The 21,997-nt window shown below is 37.2% G+C and overlaps 1 protein-coding gene across 1 annotated transcript in view; it reads right to left on the bottom strand.

The window, feature by feature from the left end:
- Nucleotides 1-1,064: 1,064 nt before the first annotated feature.
- GTF2H1 (general transcription factor IIH subunit 1) overlaps nucleotides 1,065-21,997 on the bottom strand; it is a 28,753-nt gene continuing 7,820 nt past the window's right edge. Inside the window, exons 3-15 of the mRNA XM_068977731.1 lie at nucleotides 18,979-19,171; nucleotides 17,608-17,773; nucleotides 16,564-16,657; nucleotides 15,056-15,205; nucleotides 14,856-14,935; nucleotides 12,186-12,313; nucleotides 11,989-12,076; nucleotides 9,652-9,740; nucleotides 9,166-9,283; nucleotides 5,100-5,190; nucleotides 4,569-4,684; nucleotides 3,471-3,563; nucleotides 1,065-1,377 (exon numbers count right to left, since the gene is read on the bottom strand). Coding sequence (XP_068833832.1) covers nucleotides 1,291-1,377; nucleotides 3,471-3,563; nucleotides 4,569-4,684; nucleotides 5,100-5,190; nucleotides 9,166-9,283; nucleotides 9,652-9,740; nucleotides 11,989-12,076; nucleotides 12,186-12,313; nucleotides 14,856-14,935; nucleotides 15,056-15,205; nucleotides 16,564-16,657; nucleotides 17,608-17,773; nucleotides 18,979-19,171 — 1,493 coding nt within the window. The 3' untranslated portion in view covers nucleotides 1,065-1,290. The remainder of the gene's footprint in view (nucleotides 1,378-3,470; nucleotides 3,564-4,568; nucleotides 4,685-5,099; nucleotides 5,191-9,165; nucleotides 9,284-9,651; nucleotides 9,741-11,988; nucleotides 12,077-12,185; nucleotides 12,314-14,855; nucleotides 14,936-15,055; nucleotides 15,206-16,563; nucleotides 16,658-17,607; nucleotides 17,774-18,978; nucleotides 19,172-21,997) is intronic.

Genomic DNA, 21,997 nt, shown 5'->3' with positions numbered 1-21,997 from the left:
AGTCGGACACGACTGAAGCAACTTAGCAGCAGCAGCCACTTTATATGGAAAATAACCACTTGAATAATGGCTTAAAAAAGTAATGAGTAGCTCTTGAGCAACCCAACCAAGTAAGCATCACACATAAGGAGAATCCACAAGATGTGTTGCAGTTGAAAGAGTATCTATAAAAAGTTTTACTTTTTCCTATAATTTTAATACAAGATATCTAAAGTCTTAGATGAACACTGAGTTGATCCTATTAGGAACAAAATATGGCACGGATTCTAAAAACATGAACATATCTTTTTTTTTTTCTTTCCATTTAGGCTTTGTAGTTACTATGTAATGATTATCACTTTGCCAACAGTCAGATATTAGAGAAAGAGAGATATGAGAAACATCTTTTATTTTTTTTTCTAAAGAGGTGAAAATAAGATTTCTTATATTTCTCACTCATAAGATTTTTAAACTCTTAAAAATGCAATTTCCTCTTTTCAAAGCACATGCCATCTTAAAAAAAATCTTAGCAATGTACATTTGCACTCAAAGAAAAACATGCAGCGCCATTGTCCTCTGACAAAATTCTGCATAAAAACCTCACACGACTTTCTGCAAACATGTCCCCTCTTTATCATTTAGGGACGCCAAACCACAAACATTCAGTGCAATATTTATTGTTTCTTATTTCCGTAGGAAACACAGGACCAATGATGTCTTCTGACTACAACTGTTTCTGGATGGCTGAGCAACAGTCTCCCTCTGCTTTAAAGTACTCTCTTTAACTTGCTGATGTAAGGTACAACTAGAATTCAGCAAAACTTGAGGATCCAAGTGGAAGATGGAGGAGAAATACTTAAGGTGTACCCTGTGCCATAAACTTAGGAAAAAAATTTACACAGAAAAACAAAACAAAACAAAAACCTCAGATTTATCAATGCACCCTTTTAAAAAGTGTTGTTTTTTTTTTTTAATTTCTGAAAGCAGCTTAATGTGAATCAAAAGCAGTTCCTGAGTAACTGCAGTAAACAGTGTCTTTTTAAAATATATATATATATATATATATATTTGCAACTTAGCTCATTTTGGTTCTGCCTTAATTTACTTCCCCAGCTTTTAGTTTAATCACAGTTCCTTTCCTGTCAGTTCTCAATGTGCAAGTACAACAGCATCAGCTCCAAGAGTCGGCGTGCTGCAGATGTTTCTTGTCACTCCTGTGTGATCACCTGCATGTCGTCAGGCCAGGTTTCCAGAGTGACTGCAGGCCACAGTTCTCTCAGTCTCACAAAACCTGTGAGACCTGCAGACACTTCACGTTTTCTTCATCAGACGCCGTGACTGCCATGTGTGGAGCTTGTTGTAGGCCGTCTGCAGCATCTCCTCTATGTGACTTACCAGCTGAAAAACAAACAACACTCTTAAGCAACAAGGGCTAATGGCTGGTGAGGTTAATGCTTCTGACTCAGATCTGGTCCATATTTCAGAGCACATTTGCAAAGCTCTTTTTTATTTCCCCAATGAGGCAACACGCAGGCCCTCTGTGAAGGTTCTCAGATACATTTCGTCTAGAAAGGTAAGAGGGATGGGGGCGGTGTACAGCAGAGGCTGAAATTCACCTGCTCTGCCTACACTGTATGTCTGCCCTGTCATTAACCAGCCACAACACAACAGGAAAATCTGTGTTACAGGCCTCAGTTTCTTCGGTCAAATCAGAGAGGTTTCGAGGTTTAAACATTAGACTTCTAAGTAAGATCCAGAGGGCATCAACACTATCTGAGAGAAAATATAAAAAATGCCCTACTCCCCTGAAGATTCTGAGGCAGCAGGTCTGAGATGATACCCAGGCATCTTTTCATTTTTACAAGCTTCTGAGCCTGATTCTGAACAAGCTTGAGAAGCACTTTTCTGTGCTCTCTAGGTCTTTTCCAGCTCTCAACACTTCAGGATTTCCACATAATTCAGTAGATTATAGAAAAATGTAATTGGTCTTAAAGCTCCACACAAGTACTATGAAACCCCTTAGGTCAGGACTATGTACTTTGAGTAGAAAAAATTTTTGCCCTCATCATAGACATAACTAGAAGTCAACAGGACCACACTGATCTAAGCTGATAAAGACTCCTGAGGTAGAATGTCCTTGGATTATCTGTTTCCTTGGAAGTGGACAGTGTAATTTACATGGTTGGAAGTACAATTTTTGTAAAGTCTCCAAGTCAATTTTGGCAGTATGGAGACAGAGAACAGGAAGGCTTAAATCCTTACAGCATGCCAACAATTTGGATTCAATCTGAGGTAGAGTTAGAAACAAACAAAACAAACCTTTCTTACCACATCTGTTATCACTAAGTGTGTTTGTGTAGGGGAGTGTTATTTACTTCTGTCTGTAAACTACATAAAAGTCATTTATTCTGCTTGACAGGCCACATGTTTCCACAGTACCAGTTAGAAGAGATAAACACCACAGCCTTGGGTAAGGCTGCTCAGGGGCTCAGAATTCTTTTTACCAGAGTCCTTTTTACAGTGCTCCAGGCAGTTACAATCAAATGAGAAGGCACAGGAACTGAAATCTGAGATCCTTGCTCTGCTGTGGGAAGACACTTCAAGCTTCTTTTCTGATTATAAATAATATTATTACGTTTTGAGGGAAAAAACCAATGTTTAGGGAATAAAAACTTACTAAAAATATTACTAATGAAGATTTTTCAGCTTTCAACTGTGAAATTTCCTGTTTTGCTTATCCTACTTACACACTGAACATAAATAGTTTTATATGTTATTTTTTTCCTAGTCATCTCTGAGAAAGACTTGCATTACCCACAGAGAAACAATCTTGTGTGGCTGCTCTGCGTGTGTGTGGTTTTGTGTGGGGCTGCTCTGTGTGTGTGGTTTTGTGTGGGGCTGCTCTGTGTGTGTGTGGTTTTGTGTGGGGCTGCTCTAGCCCTGCATTAAAAACATCAGAAATCCTGGGTGCAGGCGACACTTCTCATGCACCGCCTCACTGCTGCCCTGCTGTCAACAGGGGAGCTGAGGCCATTGCCCAGGAACTTCCCAGCTCGCTCTACAGAATGGCAACTCTGCCTTTCTTTGCACTGCTAGAACGTAACTTGTTACTCAGGTTTTCAAAATAAACATTTTTAGGAACATATACATAGGTTGTAAATCTATAAAGAAAATCATGAAGATGATTATTACAGATGCTGGGTTAGTCGTGGCCTTGAGAGTGTGTGAAGGAGGTGTGGGCAACTGGCCAGGGGCACTCAGGCGCTGGTTCTATTTCTTACCACGCGTGGTGAGCACACACTGGCTTTACTGCTTAAAAAAGCAACTGTGTTTTATACACTTATGAATGTATGATACATTTTACAATTAAAAAACAGGATTCCCAGGGACATAAAAACCAACATATATACTCAATTACAGGAAAATGAAGTTAATTTCATCATTTTACTATAGAGAAAAAAAATCAGGCCAAAATTAGATTTTTGCCTTACATTTGTGCTTAAATACTGTCTCCGAATTTTTTCTTGGAATGGGCAGAGCTTTGTAACTTGGAATCGTTCCAAATTACTTTTCATTTTCACTACCTAAAAAAGATGAGAGAAATAATGAATTAGACTCTCAAGAACCTACAGAGATCAAGGGAAAAATACACATAAGGTTACTTTCTTTCTTTAAGATTTACTGGCTCCACCAGGCAGAGAAGCAGTTATCTAATATATTTAGATTTTTCTGGTTCATAATTCCTATCCTTCCTGGTATTTTTTTTGTGCATGTGTATAAATGTGTATGTGGAAAACATACGGTATATACTGTTACAAAATTCCACTTGGTTACTGTGAACATCTTTAAGTCATTAAATATTAGGTCATCATTTAAAATGGATATATCTTTAACCAATCCTCTCCTGATAGGTATCAGACCATTTCTAACACAGACAGTGGTAGAGAAACATCTCTATGGCTCAATATTTGCATATACTCATTCTTAATTATTATTTTCTTATATTTCTAAATGTTGAATTTCTGGGTCAAAGCATTTTTTAAAAAGGTAGTACTAGCAGCAGCAGAAAGGACTCTCATCAAACTGGCCAATACCGATTATTTCAAATTTTTTATTCTTTTGCAAATTATACATAAAAAATGCACCTTTTCTGTAGCTTTAAAGATAATCCAGGAAATGAACCCACACTCCCTGCACTGGAAATGTGAACTCTTAACCACTGGACCACTAGGGGAGACCCTAAAGATTGTCTGTAAGATAGTTTATATAGTAAGGCTATTACTATTTTTTTAAAATTGAAGTATAGTTGACTTAACAATGTTGTGTTAGTTTCTGGTGTACAGCAAAATGATAGTTAAGTTTTAAGATGTACAATTAATAGTTATGGAACTGATCTGGATCTCAAGTTTCTTTACAAAATGGGTATCAATACCTACTCTATGAGGATGCTGTGAGGCTTAAATGAAACAATATAGACAAAGTAGTGTTTGGCACATGGTAAACGTTCAACACAGTTTTCCAACGTCAAGATAACACCTCACTAATTCACATTATCAAAACGGCTGGCTGTGTTTGGGATCAGTTCTAACCTTTTCTTCTAGGAATGGTGTATTAACAGGAAAACAGGACCAGAAGTGCCGTAGAAGTTCCCCAACAGCCACATACAGGTGTTTCAATTCAGACTGAATATCATTTGGCACCATCTCTGCAAAAGAAAAAGAGGTTCACAGAATAAAAGCTATTTTCCCATGTGTGTGCAGTCTCTGAGAGAATGAGAATTTATGCTCACAGTATAAATGTGAATGTGCACTCTGCCAATGTTAAACCTGGATGTGCTATTCTAAGTTAGTGATTTTGTGGCTGACACTAAATTCCCTTGGGGTTTCAGAGGACTTTTCAGGTTTTGCTTTAAGAGGTAGGAGAGGGAAAAAAACTTTTAGTGACATAGCAATGTGCCACTGTTTGTTTCTAGGTATGCTTCAGGATCTGGATGCATAAAAACAAAACACAGATCCTGCAAATGTTCCAAAGGAAAACCAATACAACTTTAGCACTCTTCTCAAATTGCTTTTTAGAGCTGATTTAGGTAAAGGGGTAGCAAAAGGAGGCCCAGAGCGTACGGTTTATGGCTTGCTGTGTCCCTCCCTGCATCAGCGCTCCTCCAGGCGACAGGGCTGTGATGGTGCTACTGGCAGCACTACTTGAGAGAACCTGAAAGGAATGAAGGGAACATTTCAGTTTAACAGTGAGTGTCCAGGAACACACAGTCTATGGCACCCAGAGTGAGCTACTTCCCATAAGGCTACTAGAATACCTACGAATCTTCCAGAACACCAGGCAAATTCATAGGCACCTCAAAATACACACCCTTTTGTCTAGTCAAGCTTCCCCACCTTCAAGAGTATAGCTGATGGATAATATTGTGCTAGTTCCAGGTATACAGCAAACTGATTCAGTTAAACATATATATGTATATAACCATATTCTTTTTTTATTCTTTTATAATTTATCACAAGGTACTGAATACAGTTCTTTGTGCAGTAAATTCTTATTGTTTATTTTCTATGCGGTAGTGTGCATCTGTTGGTCCCATACTCCCAATTTATTCCTGCCTCCCCCACCCCTGCCCCCACTTTCCCCTCTGGTAACCAGAAGTTTGTTTTCTATGTCTGAGTCTGTTTCTGTTTTGTAAATAAGTTCATTTGTACTGTTTTTTAGAGTCCACATATAAGTGATATAGCCAAGCTCTTTCTTAGGTACCAACTTCTTAGCACTGAAGGTAAAACTGAGTTTAAGGAAAGAAAAAATGTCAAAAAAAAAAGATAAACCCTGGCTGGCAGTTGACAGAAGAAAATCCAGCAAAATAGAAACTTATCACTTGGCATTTTTCAAGGAAGTGGATACACACTGCCAAAAGGGGGAAAAAACCTACATTCCCTACTATATCCACATGAACATTCAGGGACATAACTGATGTATCTCTTCAATGCGTGCCTAATAAGTGCTAAAGACCAGCCATAGCAAGGAACAAATCATTTGCTGAACAGCTCAAGCACAGGGCTAGTGTGTTTCACAAGTAGAAATCCAGGTATGTACGGGCTGGATGAGAAACAGAACACTTAACTTGGTATGAAGAGCACATTACATGTCAACTAAGAGTCAAGGAGACATGAAGGTTCACTTGATTCCTATTTCCTTCTGTGTGTACATACAGAAAGTGTTATAATGCACTGTAAGCAGAAGTTTCACTGATTGCTACACCTGCTGACTAGTCACTGGCTACACTCATGGATACACACCCGATGGCAGATCATCTCTTCACGTGTCTCAGATAATCAAATCACTTTTTGGAGGGAAAAATCTAAACTAACCACAGCTTAAAAAACTTAGTGTTGACCTATATACAATAAAAAGAACTTGTACAAAATAAGTGCTCTTTCAACCTTGAACTAACTAAATAAATAAATGTACAAAAAATGTTAGGTGGAACTACTTTGGCCCAAGGGCCAAATCTAGAAGGGAAGATGTAGTCAGATAATCCCATATTTGCTATGTGAGCATAAGTATGTACACACATATTTCTTTGCTTTGTCCACTAACAGGACAAAGAGACCAGTAGCAAATGACATCCCACCTAGTATTCAGATCTTGGTTTCTAAACCTACTCAACACTTGCCAAGCAGGGAAAGAGTTAGATGAATTTGGAGTATCTATCTCATTGTGCCATAAACTAAAGAGCTGCTCAAAACTGATGAAGATACTGTCAGAAAGATATAGGCGCCAATATAAAGGGCGTGGAAAGGGTATAACTACAAAGGTGCAAGGGTACCTTTTCAGGGGTGACAAAACTTGCCTTTTATTTGTGTTGGTAATTACATGACTGTATATACACACTGAATTCAAAAGAATATACTGAAAAGGTAAATTTTACTGTAAGATATCTCAGTTAAAAAAAAAAAAGGATAGCAACAATTTATAACCCACAGAATATAAGAATCCATGCTTATAAAGTAAATAAATATGAATGAGTCAGGGAGGTTCAGAAGGTCAACTGATGGGAGGACAGAATTAGAAAATCACCATTTAACTACCACTATGGTAATAACTGTTTTCAGCAAGAATCATCAACAGATTCTAAAACATTAGTCAGTAAAAGTTTGAGGGTAAACAAAATAGTTACACAGTATCTCCCCACAAGATACTTACTAATTATGAAGGGAAAAATTGGTTAAGTTTTCCGCAGAGAAATCAGATAGACAGAGCCTTAACCAAGTGATCAAAGTTAGCACTGCAAGGCAGGACAATAAACATGTGCTTCCTCGTAAGATGCACAAAGGATGACGTATTACTTACACAGCAACCTGGTGGAATTCTTGCTAAAAATGAAATCCAATCATGAGAAAATGTTAAGAGAAACTGAAGTTGAGGGCATTCTACAAAAAAACTGACCTACTTTTCGAACATCAAGGTCATGAAAGATAAAGACTGAAAGACTACTCCACCATAAAGGAAACTAAAGAGACGTAAGAACCGAATGCAATTCATGAACCTGATTTGGATGCTGGACCAAAAAAAAATTTTTTTTTTCGCTCCAGGGACATTAATGGTACAATTGGTGAAAATTTTCCAAGAATATAGGTTAGGGACGTCCCTGGTGGTCTAATGGGTAAGACTCCATGCTCCCAATACAGGGGGCCTGGGCGTGATCTAGATCCCATATGCCACAACTAAGATCCTGAGTGCCTTAACTAAGACCATGTGTGTTAGTTGCTCAGTCATGTCCGATTCTTTTCAATTCCATGGACTGTAGCCCGCCAGGATCCTGTCCACGGAATTCTACTGGCAAGAATACTGGAGTGGGCTGCCATTTCCTTATCCAAAGACCATGTACAGCCAAATAAAGAAAAAAAAAATTTTTGAAAAGAATACAGGTTAGATAATAAGACTTAAACAATGTTAACTTATTGTTTCTGTAACTGTACTGTGTTATTTAGATGTATAGGGATCTGGGGTTTCCTAGGTGGCGCTAGTGGTAAAGAACTCACCTGCCAATGTAGGAGACTAAGAACTAGGGTTCAATCCCTGGATCAGGAAGATGTCCTGGAGAACATGGCAAGACACTCCAGTATCCTTGCCTGGAGAATCCCATGGACAGAGGAGCCTACTGGGGTACAGTCCATAGGGTTTCAAAGAGTTGGACAGGACTGAAGCAACTTAGCATGCTCACAAAGGGATCTACCTTCAAAATGGGTCAGAAAACTTTTGCAACTTTTTGTAAATCTAAGATTTCAAGATTAAAAGTTAAAAAGTAAGTCCCCATATGTGATAAGCACTACAATTCAGGTTTCAATTCAGTGTCTGAGTGTTTATGAAACTAGAGAAAATGGAAAAAATAACTCTTCCTGGGCATGCTGAGGACTGCTTTACAAAGGCAATGGAATTTGAACTACTTTGAATTATTACTATTTGTTCCTTGACATAGAAACAGGCAAAGGACACTCTTAAGAGAGAAAGCATGAGAGAAAGCCCAGGAAGCACGTAGATGATACGATGAAAAACCTCTGGGTAGTTTATAGTGTGTTACGCTGGAGTACAGGACTCTTTTTAAGTTATGTGGGGAAGGAAATGGTGGATATGGCTGGAGTTGGGACTAGAGATGTGGGTTAGGGTCAGATTGTAGGGTTTGGCGAGTCAGAGAAAGAACATCCAGTTACTATGAGAAGAAAGGGAAGCACTAAAGGTTTTTAAGTTGCAGTGTGATGTGGCTGGAATCATGCTTTTATTAAAATAACTTGCAGTGGCTGTGCTGAAAACCTGACCTGTTTACCTAAGTCAAGGTGACGGAGTGAAGAATTACTGAACTGACAGAACTTGCTGATCAACTGAAGTATGTCTAAGGGCAGGCAAAAACAAAGAATATCTACAGAATGATGTCCAGAAATTTTTTGGAAATCTGGGAGATTTTTCCAACAAAACTGTATATATGGAAGAAAAAAAATCACCAACCACAAAACTCATTATTTTATCATCTGAACTTCAGGTATGCCAAATATTTCTCTTTACCTTTTTCAATTTATTAAGCAGAAATATGTCTTTACCCCAAGTAAAGTATGAGTTTTATAAATATGAATGTGCTCATAAAAAGTAACTGGGAATTCTGTTTTTCAAACTGTGTAAGTCACCTACCTGAGTTAATCTGGGTGTATAAGCTTCCATTTCTTGTCTAATACTTTGAAAAGAATTAATAATGTCCTGACTTGTTGCATACTGCAGCGACTGGATTGGAGTTGGACCATGATAATACCTGAAGATTAGCCAAGAAATTACTAATCACATATAATGAGGGTGCTCAATATTTGTCTGTCAAATATTTTAGCAGTCTCCATACCACATTCCCCCCAAGTAAAGAGTTAAAGATATTTCAATTAAATAACTTAATTCCAATAAGGGTAATAAGAGAACAGCACAGATAGCTAAGTTATTTTCTTCGCTTCAATCATTTAGGATCCTTTCCTGAGATTTACAAAGTAACTTTTTAAGGAAATATAATACTATATTTTATGGCAACAAACTGATAAAAACTTGAATACTACACTTGCAGAATAAATTCTGTACCAACTTGTGTTATAAAACTATTTTGCTTCAAATTAATTTAATAGTCACCAAACTTACCTATCTGACTTCTTGAGGTTTAGTGCAATTGTTTTTATGGAATTATTTTTTCCCAAGTCTTCATATTCAATGGATTCTTGTAACTTCGCCTATAATTATCAACACAACACTTTTTATTGCTGCACTTCCTACATGTGTCCCCTCTATACATAGCTACCACTTAACAGAGTAACTGTTTTCCTATACTCTGACCATACTATGCATCATTAAACCTTTAATATTTGAAAATCTGATAGACGAAAATGTGTATTTTACTCAAAATAAATTAAAAAAATTAATTTTATTATCTGTTGCAAATACTTTTTGCCCTCACTTTGGTGTTTTTCAGTTTTAATTATTCCCTTTATACTTATTCTTCTGTGAATTTTTTTTTTTTTTGCTTAAACTTTGATCCAACAGAATTTATTGTAAAATAAACAATAAGGTAGGGAATCAGTTTTTTTAAAAAATATTAATCAGTCCCCCAACATCATTTGTAGAATAACATCTTTCCCCACTGATTCTGAAATGCCATGTTTATCATATACGTATTTAATCCCTTCATGTATTTGGGTTTACGTCTGCATTCTTTATCTTGGTTTTACTAATGTGCTTTCTCCTGGACTGTATACGAACAAATCTGATCTTAGCACGCTATTCAGAGTAATGTATCAATCAGTCCCACCTCGCATAGTCTCAGTGTGTTTTTACTACTTTCTCATTTCTATACCCTTGAGCCAACTGTCATCAGGCATACTGATGTCTTTCACTACCATTCCCGTATGTCAAGCTCATTTCTACCCCTCCTGCTGCCTGATTTAAGTCATGTCCTGACCCAACCGTTTATATGAATCCAAATCCTAAATCTCTGCCAAGGCCTGGTCATCCACCTAACTTTCACACTTAACTGAAAGCTCCATGAATATGAGGACTCTTATTATTATTCCAGGATCTCTCATTTTATAAATCCCTTGTAGAACACACAGCAGACAACCACTGATGTGAAAGAACATCTTGAGTCAGTTTATCATTGAATATTGTGAAAATTCACACAGTGATTTTTGACAATTTCATCACTACCAAGAATCAAGGGTACTCAGTGCAATATTGCAAAGCAAAAAATCACTTTCAAGATTTCTTTTTAGCATCTCTAACTTATATTTTAGCTTCACTTTGCTTATTTCAGAAAAGAAATATCTTACTTTGTTAATTTTAAAGGTGTATATCCTGTAGAAATATATTAGGTGACTGAAATACATAAAGGACCCATAATCTCTTAAAGTTCATAAAGTTCACAAACTTAACTGTATCATATTAGTTTGTTCTACAAACTTTATCTACTTACTCTCTGTTTCCTACTGTAAATAAACAATTACTACACTTTAAATTCTGTTTTACAATTATTCTTTTCATTTTGTCTTACCTATAGACACTAAATTCTTTGAGGACAAAAACCCAGTCTTACTCATTTTTGTTTCCTGCCACCTAATATGGCATGTAAGGCAATGAAAAAATGGCTTCTTTTAATTTTAATGAAGTGAACTATTGTCATGGTATATGCGAACTCACTTTAATTCAACGTATCAATAATCCTTTAAAGCAGTCATTATTCGCTGCATGCATCACTCTCCACTGTAGAGATGTATCACGACTATCATGTTTGCTATTTTCTCAATTATAATACTGTCACTGTATCTGTATCTAAATCTTTGCATATATCTTAAAAAAAAAAAAGTTCCAAGTGGAATACTGTCCGGAAGTGAAATTAAGGGTATAAACCTTTAAAAATCGAATACACTATATTGCCTGATTGCCCTCTAAGAAACCCTTATCATAATTTTTATAACGAGGGAGGAACTTAAAATTGAGGGATACAGAAGCTTGGCAAAGTTGCAAAGAGAGAAGAAATATACAAGTAGGTAACTGTTCATACTCCCTCACAATCCATCTTCAGTATTTAATGAAAGACATTTCTAGTTCTAAAATGCTAGGTTTTACATGAGGGCCAAATCTTATCTTTTAAAGTCAAATACACAAACCTTTAGTTTTTTCTTTCTGTCATATTGCCTTTGTTGGGTACTCTCTTCCAGAAAATGAAACTATGTGTTAACATTTATGTGTGTTTACAGGTGAAGGAGAAAAATAAAACAATAAAACCAGTTAACAGACTTGAGTCTATGGAAAGTAGGCTGGTAAGCCAAAACTGAGGAAGTATTCTTTAAGCCAAATACTTAACAGCTTGGTCAGAAGAATTAAAGCCATCTGAACTTATCAAGGGTCAACATAAGGTACTGGCAGTTACATAACATATATCTGGAGAAATCTGAGCCATAAGCATTCCAGACTTTGTACTCATACCCTTTTGATTGCTGGCTGAAAGCAATCTGTATCTCCGGAATTGCCATCAGTGCTGCTGGGCTCACCATTTTGTTCCTTTTGTGCTTCTCTGAAAACAAAGGGAAAAAAATTAATGTTAAGTACCACAGGAAGAACAACAACAACTATCTGGCTATCACAGAAAGCCCAATCAGTGCACCTCTGCATGTGTACTTAACTGTTTCCTGAGACCTGCTGCCAGGACCATGGCACTGTGATGGTTAAATCTCTTGATGATGGCAGCGTTGCTGTTCTCTCTGATGGATTTAGAATTAGAAGTAGATGGCACGGAGGAAATGCCATAGCCCTGCAAGGAACAATTTAGTACAGATATGTTGAGTTAAAAAATTTTCTGGATATAGGACTCAAAATATTTACAGGTAAAAATTTAAAAATAAGTAACATTATACACACACACAAAAATGAAAAAATGCTACTAACTGCTTTTAGTATCACAAAAATATCTTAACTGCTAAGTGCTGCATTTTTTTCCCTAAGGAGCAATTTTTGGCTAGTTAGCAAATCATTAAAATATTGGTTAGTTGGGATGCTGGGCTGTAAGCCATTACACATAAGTTAAAACTTACAGGTGCTATGAAAGAAGTGGTCAATCCCATTAGAGGTGGGGGGCGGGGAGGGTAGGTTCAAAAGAGCTTCGTGGAGCACCGTAAGATGAATAGGTAGGTGCTTGCAAGGCAAACACTGAGACAACATTTCAGGAAGAAGAAACTGCTTAAACAAAAGGTATAGGAGTAATGTAAAACATTGTGTCATGGGTTTGTATGCAGTTCAGTATACCTCGAATGAAGGGTGGGACAGGAAACAGCCCCAACTGAGTAGGCAGAGGCCAAATTAAGAAGAGACTGGCAGTAGTTTCAATTTTATTCTAAGTTCAATGAGAAATCCCTGAAAAAGTTTTTACATAAGGGAACATTATGATCTGATTTATAACTCTTACTGCTAGGGAAGAATAAACTATAGGGAACAAAAAGAAACAAGAAGATCAATTAGGAGGCTAATGCGTCTGTGCAGACAGTTTTGCGATGTAGAGCACTTGCTGAGCAACTGAATGTTGGCGGTCTACAAAGGGGTGGGATCAAGGAGACTACTAGGTTTTGGCTTGAACAAACGAGTCCATGGTAATGTTTTTTTTTTTTAACTGACACAGGGAAGGGCCAGGAAGAAACAGGTTTTTGACGATGGGAATCAAAGACTCCATTCTGGACATGTTATGCTGAAGGGTGTGTGGAAACAACCTAGATGAAGATGCCAAGTTGGGAGTTGGACATATGATTCTGGACTTCTTGGGTTAGCCAGACCAGGACTAATTGGGAATCATCATGACACAGTTAGTATTGGTATTTTTAGCAATGGAATGGAAAGAATGTAATTACAAGGAGCCCCAAGCCCATATCCTGGGACAGAATTACTAGAGGATGATAGGGAAAGAGGAGGGAAAAATTGAATCAACCAACACTTTTATTAAAAGGCTTGGTTTTATCAATTTTTATATATCCATGCAAGGGAATACAACATGGATAGTTTAAAAAATGTAAAAAAAAAAAAAAAAAAAAAGATCATTGTGTAACTTTAAGGTTTACAATGTGTTGATTTCAGATTGCAAAATGATCACCAGTGTAGCTAATACCCCATCATGTCACATAATTATCGTTTCTCTTGCTGAGAACTAAGACCCAGTTTCTGAGCAACCTGAGGTTTCTACTGTCAGCCATGCTGTGCATTAGGTCTACAAAAATGATCTACTAGCTGTAAGTTCATATACTTAAACAACAACTCTCCAAATTTCCTACCCCTCCTCAAGGTCAGAACTATTAACCTCATTTTACAAGAAAACTGATATTAGAAACATTAAAAAAACTACAATTTAAAACCAAGTAGTTTGGTTTTAAAGTCAACATACTTAACAGCTGTGTGGTTTATTTAGCTTCATTTTCTCAGGGTGATTAAAGAGGTCATGTTTATAATGTTGAGATTCACCAGGAAGTGACTGAGTGCTGGGAATTTTCAAGAAAACAACTGAATTTCATTCGGGAAACAACTAACTGGGGCACCAAGATTATTTTCTGTTAATTTAATAATTTAGACTATAGATGAAATTTTAGCATTGGTTTTCTCACCTGGAGCATGCATACACTAAGAGAAGACAGACAAGAACATGTCAATAGAAAAGGAGCCAAAGGAAAGCAAGAAAATTAACAAGTGAAACGAAGGGCACTAAAAGGTAACAGTGTCCAGAGAATAACTGAGGAAGGCAAGTTCCTTTCTAGACTAGAAGACAGAGGCAGGGACAGAATTAGCCTTGATCAGAAGGGATCACCTATTTCTCTAGCATTGGATGAATTTCTAAGTCTGGAGTCATGATGTTGAGGTAGGTAGCTCATACTCGATGGTTCAGCTATTGAAACATAATGGGGCTAATGTGGAGTAATGGTCATGACTGTGCTTAACATTTGGTAAACAGTGGGGACCCAAGGATGTTTATCATCTTTTCCCTACCTACAAATATTTTTTCACACTTACTTAATGTTAGATATAGCATAAACATTTGTTAAACCTTTATTAATACCTAGACAACTGTTGATAAGGCAGTTAAAAAATTCTTGTAAAAAATGTTCTACCAACTCACAGAGGAATTTCAGTTCTCCCATGCAATCTTAACAATGAACAGCGCTATCAAAAAAGCACTTTTGATAAACCACTCCAAATAACGTTATTCTGTTTTACCTTCTCACAAGTAGAACATCTATACTTCAGGCAATTTTAAAATACAAATGTTGAAGACTAGGAAAAGACTGTTTTCTCTTGTAAATCCTTTTACTACTACTTACCTCATCTAATGGTTTATCTTCCAAAGCTGTTAAGTCAAGTAGCGGGTTTTTCACTCCTAATGAAACCATTGTTTTTAATCCTAGAGAATCAATGAAATAAAAAATTGATTAAGTTTTACGTTTCCCAGAAAGCAAAAAATCAGTAATGGCACTGATGACTAGAGAGCAGCAGCTAGAGTGTGTCAGGGGTAAGCAATTACCTTTTTCATCTATTTTGGCACATTCTGCAAAGAGGTCCTTTGACCCTGTATTCAGCCGGTCCCTGTGAAAATAATGGGACTGAAAGAAACGTGTCCAGAATTCCTTTTCTGTCATGTTGTGGGGAACATTTTCTGCATATTTCATTTTTACTGTGAATAAAAACCACAATAGTTACATACTGAATTTCCAATTCTTAAAACCTCTCAAATTAGTTTAAAAATAGTCCAACAGCAAAACCAAATTATAAAAGATTTCAACTTTACAAACAATATGTAATAATTTACCTGTAAGTATCACCTGAGAGATTACGTTAGACGTTACCTTTATGAATCTTAAATTACAAACAAAACCTTATTTTGCACCAAGAAAATTATTAAGCTTCAAGTTTCAAAGTTTTATTGGGAACATCAAGATTAAGAGGAAGACCTGAGTTTGCCTGTTTGATCATTTATATATGGACACTTTTAGTCCAAGGCACCATATTGGGTGCTGGGGAAATAAAGATCTCCATAACCCACTGGACTATCAGTTCAGCACTCCAGAAGCCTGTGTTGTCTAATAAGCAAAGAGATTAAGTTAAGAGGTTAAGGTCTCTTAAGCTGGAAAGCCTGAGTTTAAAATTCGAGGTCTACTACTTATTACCCAATGTGATGCTGGACAAATTACTTAATCTTTCTTTATCTTGGTTTCCTCATCTGTAACATGGGGTAATAACAACCTAATTCATAGGTACTATTTGTGACAATTAATGTTAACACACATAAAGGCCTCAGAATGGTGTCTCACAAAGATTAAACACTACATAATTATTATCAGAAAAATAGAAAATAATTACATTACAATGTGGTAAGACACAGAGCCCTGTAGATGGAATGGAGAGGGGGATTACATCTGCCTATGGAAGTCAGATTTTACAGAAGTGGCAATGAAGTGAGGCTTGAGGTGAATCCTGCAGAAGACTGTCTCCTAAGGAGTCAAGGGGCAGAAGCTGAGGAAGCAGGGAGAGAGAACAAAATGGCTCGAGAGCTTTATGTGGTTAGAACAATAACTGAAGTAACTGTTCTCAACCTTGGCTGTACATCAACTAGAGCTACATTACTAGAGCTAGGATCAAACCATTTATACTTTAGGTGATTTCTCCAAGGGAAATGATTTGTGGGTTAGAAGTCATTCTGCAGGCAGCATGAAGGATGATCTGAGTTAGTGCTGTGGACACTCATTTACTGATGCCTCTGGAGTATGTCAGCCTACTCAGGTTATATTAAAAGGTAAATAAAGTTTAAGAACCACCAGTGGAAAGAATGAGAAAGTCATCATACCCATGGATTGATGTCAGTACATTACACACTGACCTCTTAATATCTACCACGTCAAGCACTGGATATAATACTTTACATATTTTATTGCACTTCATCAGGAATAAAGGTAAGCTTTTTGTTTTTCAGATATTTCACTGAATTCATTCAAACAAATATTTTAACTATCTGAAAGAACTGATTCTTCTTACCTGCTGGATAGGTCCTAAAAATGGACTCAATGATATCAGATGTTAAATTATATCTCAAACCATTACATCCATCTGTCTGGGGTCGGACATCAGCCTAAAATAAAGACATTTGTTAAGAGTATTGGGCCAAGATGTCTAAGAACCCAATGGACACTGGAGAAAGGAGGAAAAACAGAGTCTCTGAATGAAATACAGAGACAGACAAATCCTTTGCCTTTATTTGGCACAGAGATGGGTCAAATCAATCTGACCTGCTTCACATAACTTTAGTGACCAGTAAAATCTATGTTTCTGAAAACACAACATGGTCAAACAGACACATTTAAATGTGGCCAAAGGCAGATACTCAGTGGAAATTTAACATACAGCTTACAGTTACCAAATATTGAACTATTTGGTTACAACATATTATCTGATTGTTTTAAGAAAGGCCTTATTAATTCAATTCATTGCTAAGCACTCAGAAAGATGCCAAACATGTAACTGGTACTGAAATTTTAATGCTTTGGTTTTACCACAGTATAGACTGAAACTCACTTTCTAATTCCATACACATGGTATCCTCAACTTTCCTTTCAAGATACATGTTACAAATCTTCTTTAATTAAAAAAATTTTTTTTTTACCTTTTGTTCATGTGACATAGCATGTGTGGTCTTACTTCCCTGACCAGGAACTGAACCAGTGCCCCCTGCATTATAAGTGCAGAGTCTTAACCACTGGGCTGCCAGAGGCGTTCCCAAATTTTACTTTTTTGTAACATGATGGTCACTTTACATTTAAACTTGCATTATAAGTAAAATATTGAAATCATTGAAAAAGGAAAAAAAGATATCTGAAAGCCCTTACTTTAAAAGTATTAGGGGAAATAAGCATTAGTCCAACTGCTAGAAGATTCATTTTCAAAAGTCCATTTTAGAAGAGTATCATGGGTACTGAAGTATCTTGTTAATTTAAGGAAATACTAAATTTTCCAGAAAAATGGCATCATTAGCACATATACCAGGGTTTTTTTCCTCTTTAGAAATCTAGAAGGGTCACATACCAGAAATGCTGCAGAAATGCCAACATCCTGCTTATGATTAGACGTGGAAGAACTCTCTGCTGCGTTCACATTTAAACGATTGGCCCAGAATTCCTCAGCACTGATGACCTGACTCACAACAAGGTCTTTATAAAGCTGAAACAAAACAGGATCTTCTTGCAGCATTCTGGTGATAGAATATATCAACATATTGAACTTTTAGAATAAAACACCATTTAGGTAGCATTCTAAAAAGACCTTAGCTACACAAAACATCCAATTTTCATTTTGTGATGACTGAGCGGCAAAGGTCATTTACTTCATTTGTTAGTAACTAAAAGCAAAAAAACATTTTTGGAGGAAGAAATCCAGTGCAGATAACTGGAAGGCAGTTGAAGCAGCAAAGGCTCAAGTCTTTTGAGGGCCTGGATTTGGTCCTATTCATCCCTATGTTCCAGTGACACAAAGGCTGCATTTGTGCAGTACTGTGGTTTCTTTCACGAAAAGCTGAATGGGAAGAGGGATTTTCTATCAACTAAGTTTTTCATGGTGATATACACTTGGAGCTATAAGCACAGAAAGATAATTCATCTTGTCAGAAATTCTCATTATTTTAAATTTATTTGACCATGCCACACTACATGTAGGATCTTAGTTCCTGAGCAGGTATTGCATCTATGCCCCAGCAATGGAAGCGTAGATTCTTAACCACTGGACTGCCAGGAAGGCCCAGAAACTCTTGTTATTTTAGAAGTTTTCTAAACTTATACAGTATGACTCTCAGGTTTCTCATTCACAAACATACTTCTTAGTATCATCTCTGTGACAGAGAATTAAGGGATCTTGGCATCTTTGAATTACACTTTTGTTCCTAATCTGATATTAGGCTTGAGGCAGTTAGTTTAACTTCTAATTCACTGCATTTGCTGAAAGCCAAAGTTAGTTAAGATGCTGAAGATAAGAACCAAGCATACTGAGCACCAAACTGAGCTCCCTATGTTATACAGCTGCTTCCCACTAGCTATTTCACACAAGATGCTGTATACATGTTGCCGCTACTTTCTACACTCGTCCTACTCTCTCCTTCCCCCACTGTGTCCACAAGTTCACTCTCTACATCTGCGTCTCCATTCCTTCCCTGCAGATGGATTTAAAAGGGAGGGGATACATGTATAATTATGGCTGATTTGCGTTGCTGTACAGCAAAAAGCAACACAACATTGTAAAGCAATCTTCCTCCAATTAAAAAACAAACCAAACACAGAGGTAAAGATAACAAAGCCTATATTTTCCAAGACTACACTATCAAAGCACAAAGGGTGAGAAATACACTATTACTTGACTGGTAAGGACCTAGCGTCTCTTTAAAAGGCTGTTCTTTTCCTCCTTCACCTGTTCTTCTCTTCCAGCTCTTTATTTGCTTTCCTCTTGAATTTGGGAAGCAGTTGCTGAAGAAGGTCTTTCACTGCATCTCGCTCTTTCACTGCTGTGCTTTCATTGGAAAAATGGAAGTTAGTTGTGTCCCCTGCATGCAGGACCAGTTGAAGCTGAATTTTCGCTTTTCCTTCTGGACTGATTTTCTGGCCTAAAAAGAAGCATGAGGCTAGTTAGATGAGGACACTTGCACTGTGCACACAGTCACACAGTAAGTTACTTCTCATCCCAAGAAGACTCAGGCTTTCTTTGGGCTTTAGTTGCCCTATTCCAATCTTGATGCTTAAGAAGAAATCCACTCTTTCCAAATAATTGCATACTACCAGAGCACGGTTCAACAAATTCACTGGTAACACTCAGGTTCCTTCTATAGTGTTCTTTTTGTGTGGCATGTCTTACCCACTATTCCACCTCTGGATGCTAAAGGGCTTTTGTTTCCACTCAAGTGAGCAGATTTCTTTAAAGCTTTCTGAACAGCCAACTCGGGAGTCCTGAATCCACCAACAGGATTAATCCATTTTCATTAATAAAAATGATCTATCACAATTCAAAAAACTCCAAAACATAGCTCATGGCTTATTTACTAGCTGCGAAGGGAAATATGTAATTTTACATTTGGAGATCGGGTGTCAACACTTTAACCAAGTGATCAAACTTAGCCACATTAAAAATGAGCAACCTGACACTGTGGGCTTTCTGAGGTGACAGAACAGGAAGCCAGCACCACCACTTAGGTGCTCTTCTTGCTCAAATGTTTTACTTCAGTATAATCAAGGCTGCAGACCTGACTTTTAGTTTATAAGAAATACAGGAAATAATTAAATAAAACCTTGATCTGACATAATCAGGATGTATGATATTCTACAAATCCATACTCCTAAAGAAGAGACTACAGAGACCACAACTACATACATGAACCTAGACCAGATATTGATTAAAAAAAAAAAAAACAAAAACCCACAGCTATAGAAAACAATGTTTGGACAACTGGAGAAAAAAAAAATCCAACAGTGGTATGGATATTTATTAAAATTTCCTTGGTGTCATAATGTTATGAGCAAACTGTATGCACATATAATAAAATATGGCAAAATTTAAAGAGAAATGTTTTCAATGAAGATGTTGCTTCCAAACGAACAGTTGAGATAAAATACCTTACAGCTAAAAGTAGCAATATGAAGCATTTACATTGTCAGCAAGCCTCTTCTATTATTCTATTCCTCCAAAACAAACTCACTTCTTTCTAGGTGTCTTTTCTTAGTCATTGCTTTATTCTTGCTCTATCTTAGCTCATGCCTCTGAGAGGCCTACTTCTGAAGTTTTTAAACTAACAAAATTGCTGATTTTTACCTTAGAGTTGGACCGTGAAGAAAGTTGAGCACCGAAAAATTGATGCTTTTGAACTGTGGTGTTGGAGAAGACTCTTGAGAGTCCCTTGGACTACAAGGAGATCCAACCAGTCCATTCTAAAGGAGATCAGCCCTGGGTGTTCTTTGGAACGAATGATGATAGAGCTGAAACTCCAGTACTTTGGCCACCTCATGCGCAGAGCTGACTCATGGGAAAAGCCTCTAATGCTGGGAGGGATTGCGGGCAGGAGGAGAAGGGGACAACCGAGGATGAGATGGCTGGATGGCATCATGGACTCGATGGACATGAGTCTGAGTGAACTCCGGGAGTTGGTGATGGACAGGGAGGCCTGGTGTGCTGCAATTCATAGGGTCGCAGAGTTGCACACGACCGAGTGACTGAACTCAACTGAATGTTATTACTGAAAACTTCCAATGGCTTCTTTCAGAAATGAGCATTCTTTCAAATATTCAACTTAAAATGAAAACTGATTTTGTGCACATCTAGAGTTTGCTACGTGCTCTCCTCCCAACAGACAGGATAGGCATGTTCTCTACTGCATGCTGTTTAAGAATCACAGAGAGTCTATGTTTTGCAAAGGTATAGAGCAGGCTTCCCACTTAAGAGAAGTGCTAATACAGACAGGTCCTATTTCGTGAGGCTACAGAAGAACCAATGCTAATTTGCAAGATTATTATTGGTGAGGCATTTCTTCACAGAAACAAAGTGAAGCAGTGTTGGCAGGAGAGTGGACAAAGACCAGATAGCTCAAGCAGTACTGAATTATTAATATAATGAATTTTAAACAGTATTTCCTTTTGGAAATTAAGATACTAAGTTATTTCAGGGGAGAAAGATGAAGATCTTGGTCATTTCCAGCAGCAAATTAGAGGTAAGCCCTTTGGGGAACTGTTCATATACAAAGGACCTTGTATACTGACCTCTTGCAAGTTGAGGACTACCTATGTTTTAAGGTGTCATATTTCTTGAAATCTGCAAAGGATTTTTTATCTAGGAGAAGAATCTCACATCCAGGAAGATAAATCAATTCATATTAATGGTTACAGTTAAGATACCACAATTTGTCAAGGGCTTTGTTGCCCAGACTCCCCTGGGGTCCCTCCTATTCAAGATCTTTTAGTTAGGTAAACTGCAGAAATCCCTTTCAGAGTAAAGGTTCTAAATCTCAGGATTCACTTAGTGCCTTTAAACTTAATTATTGAGCCACAAAGTGCCATACCCTTTGGGTAATAAATTCAAAGTTAATTTAGTTGGAAAAGAGAAGGGGTTTTGATGTTAGCTTTCATACTTGAAAATCATAAAAAGGACATAAATATATTATGCTCTGTATTTCTCCCATCTACATTTTATATAAAACTGAGCTTATTTTCTCAATAGATGATGGACACATTACCAAAGATTAGACAACTTTACTTAAATGATGCAATTTTATGAAGGGCAACCTGGCATCATCTATCAAGATTTTAAATACATGAGCCATTTGAACCAGTAAGTCCACTGAAGAGGTGTATCCCATACACAAGACCTACTTAAAAAGATGTTAGTGCACAGGTCAATACTACAACACTGCTTTCAATAACAGAATTCTGGAAACTTCCTAAACGTC

The sequence above is a fragment of the Capricornis sumatraensis genome, chromosome 8 (assembly GCF_032405125.1).
Source record: "Capricornis sumatraensis isolate serow.1 chromosome 8, serow.2, whole genome shotgun sequence".
Taxonomy (NCBI): Eukaryota; Metazoa; Chordata; class Mammalia; order Artiodactyla; family Bovidae; genus Capricornis; species Capricornis sumatraensis.
The sequence above is the reverse complement of the archived record's forward strand: the minus strand, read 5'-3'. Positions and strand labels throughout refer to the sequence as shown.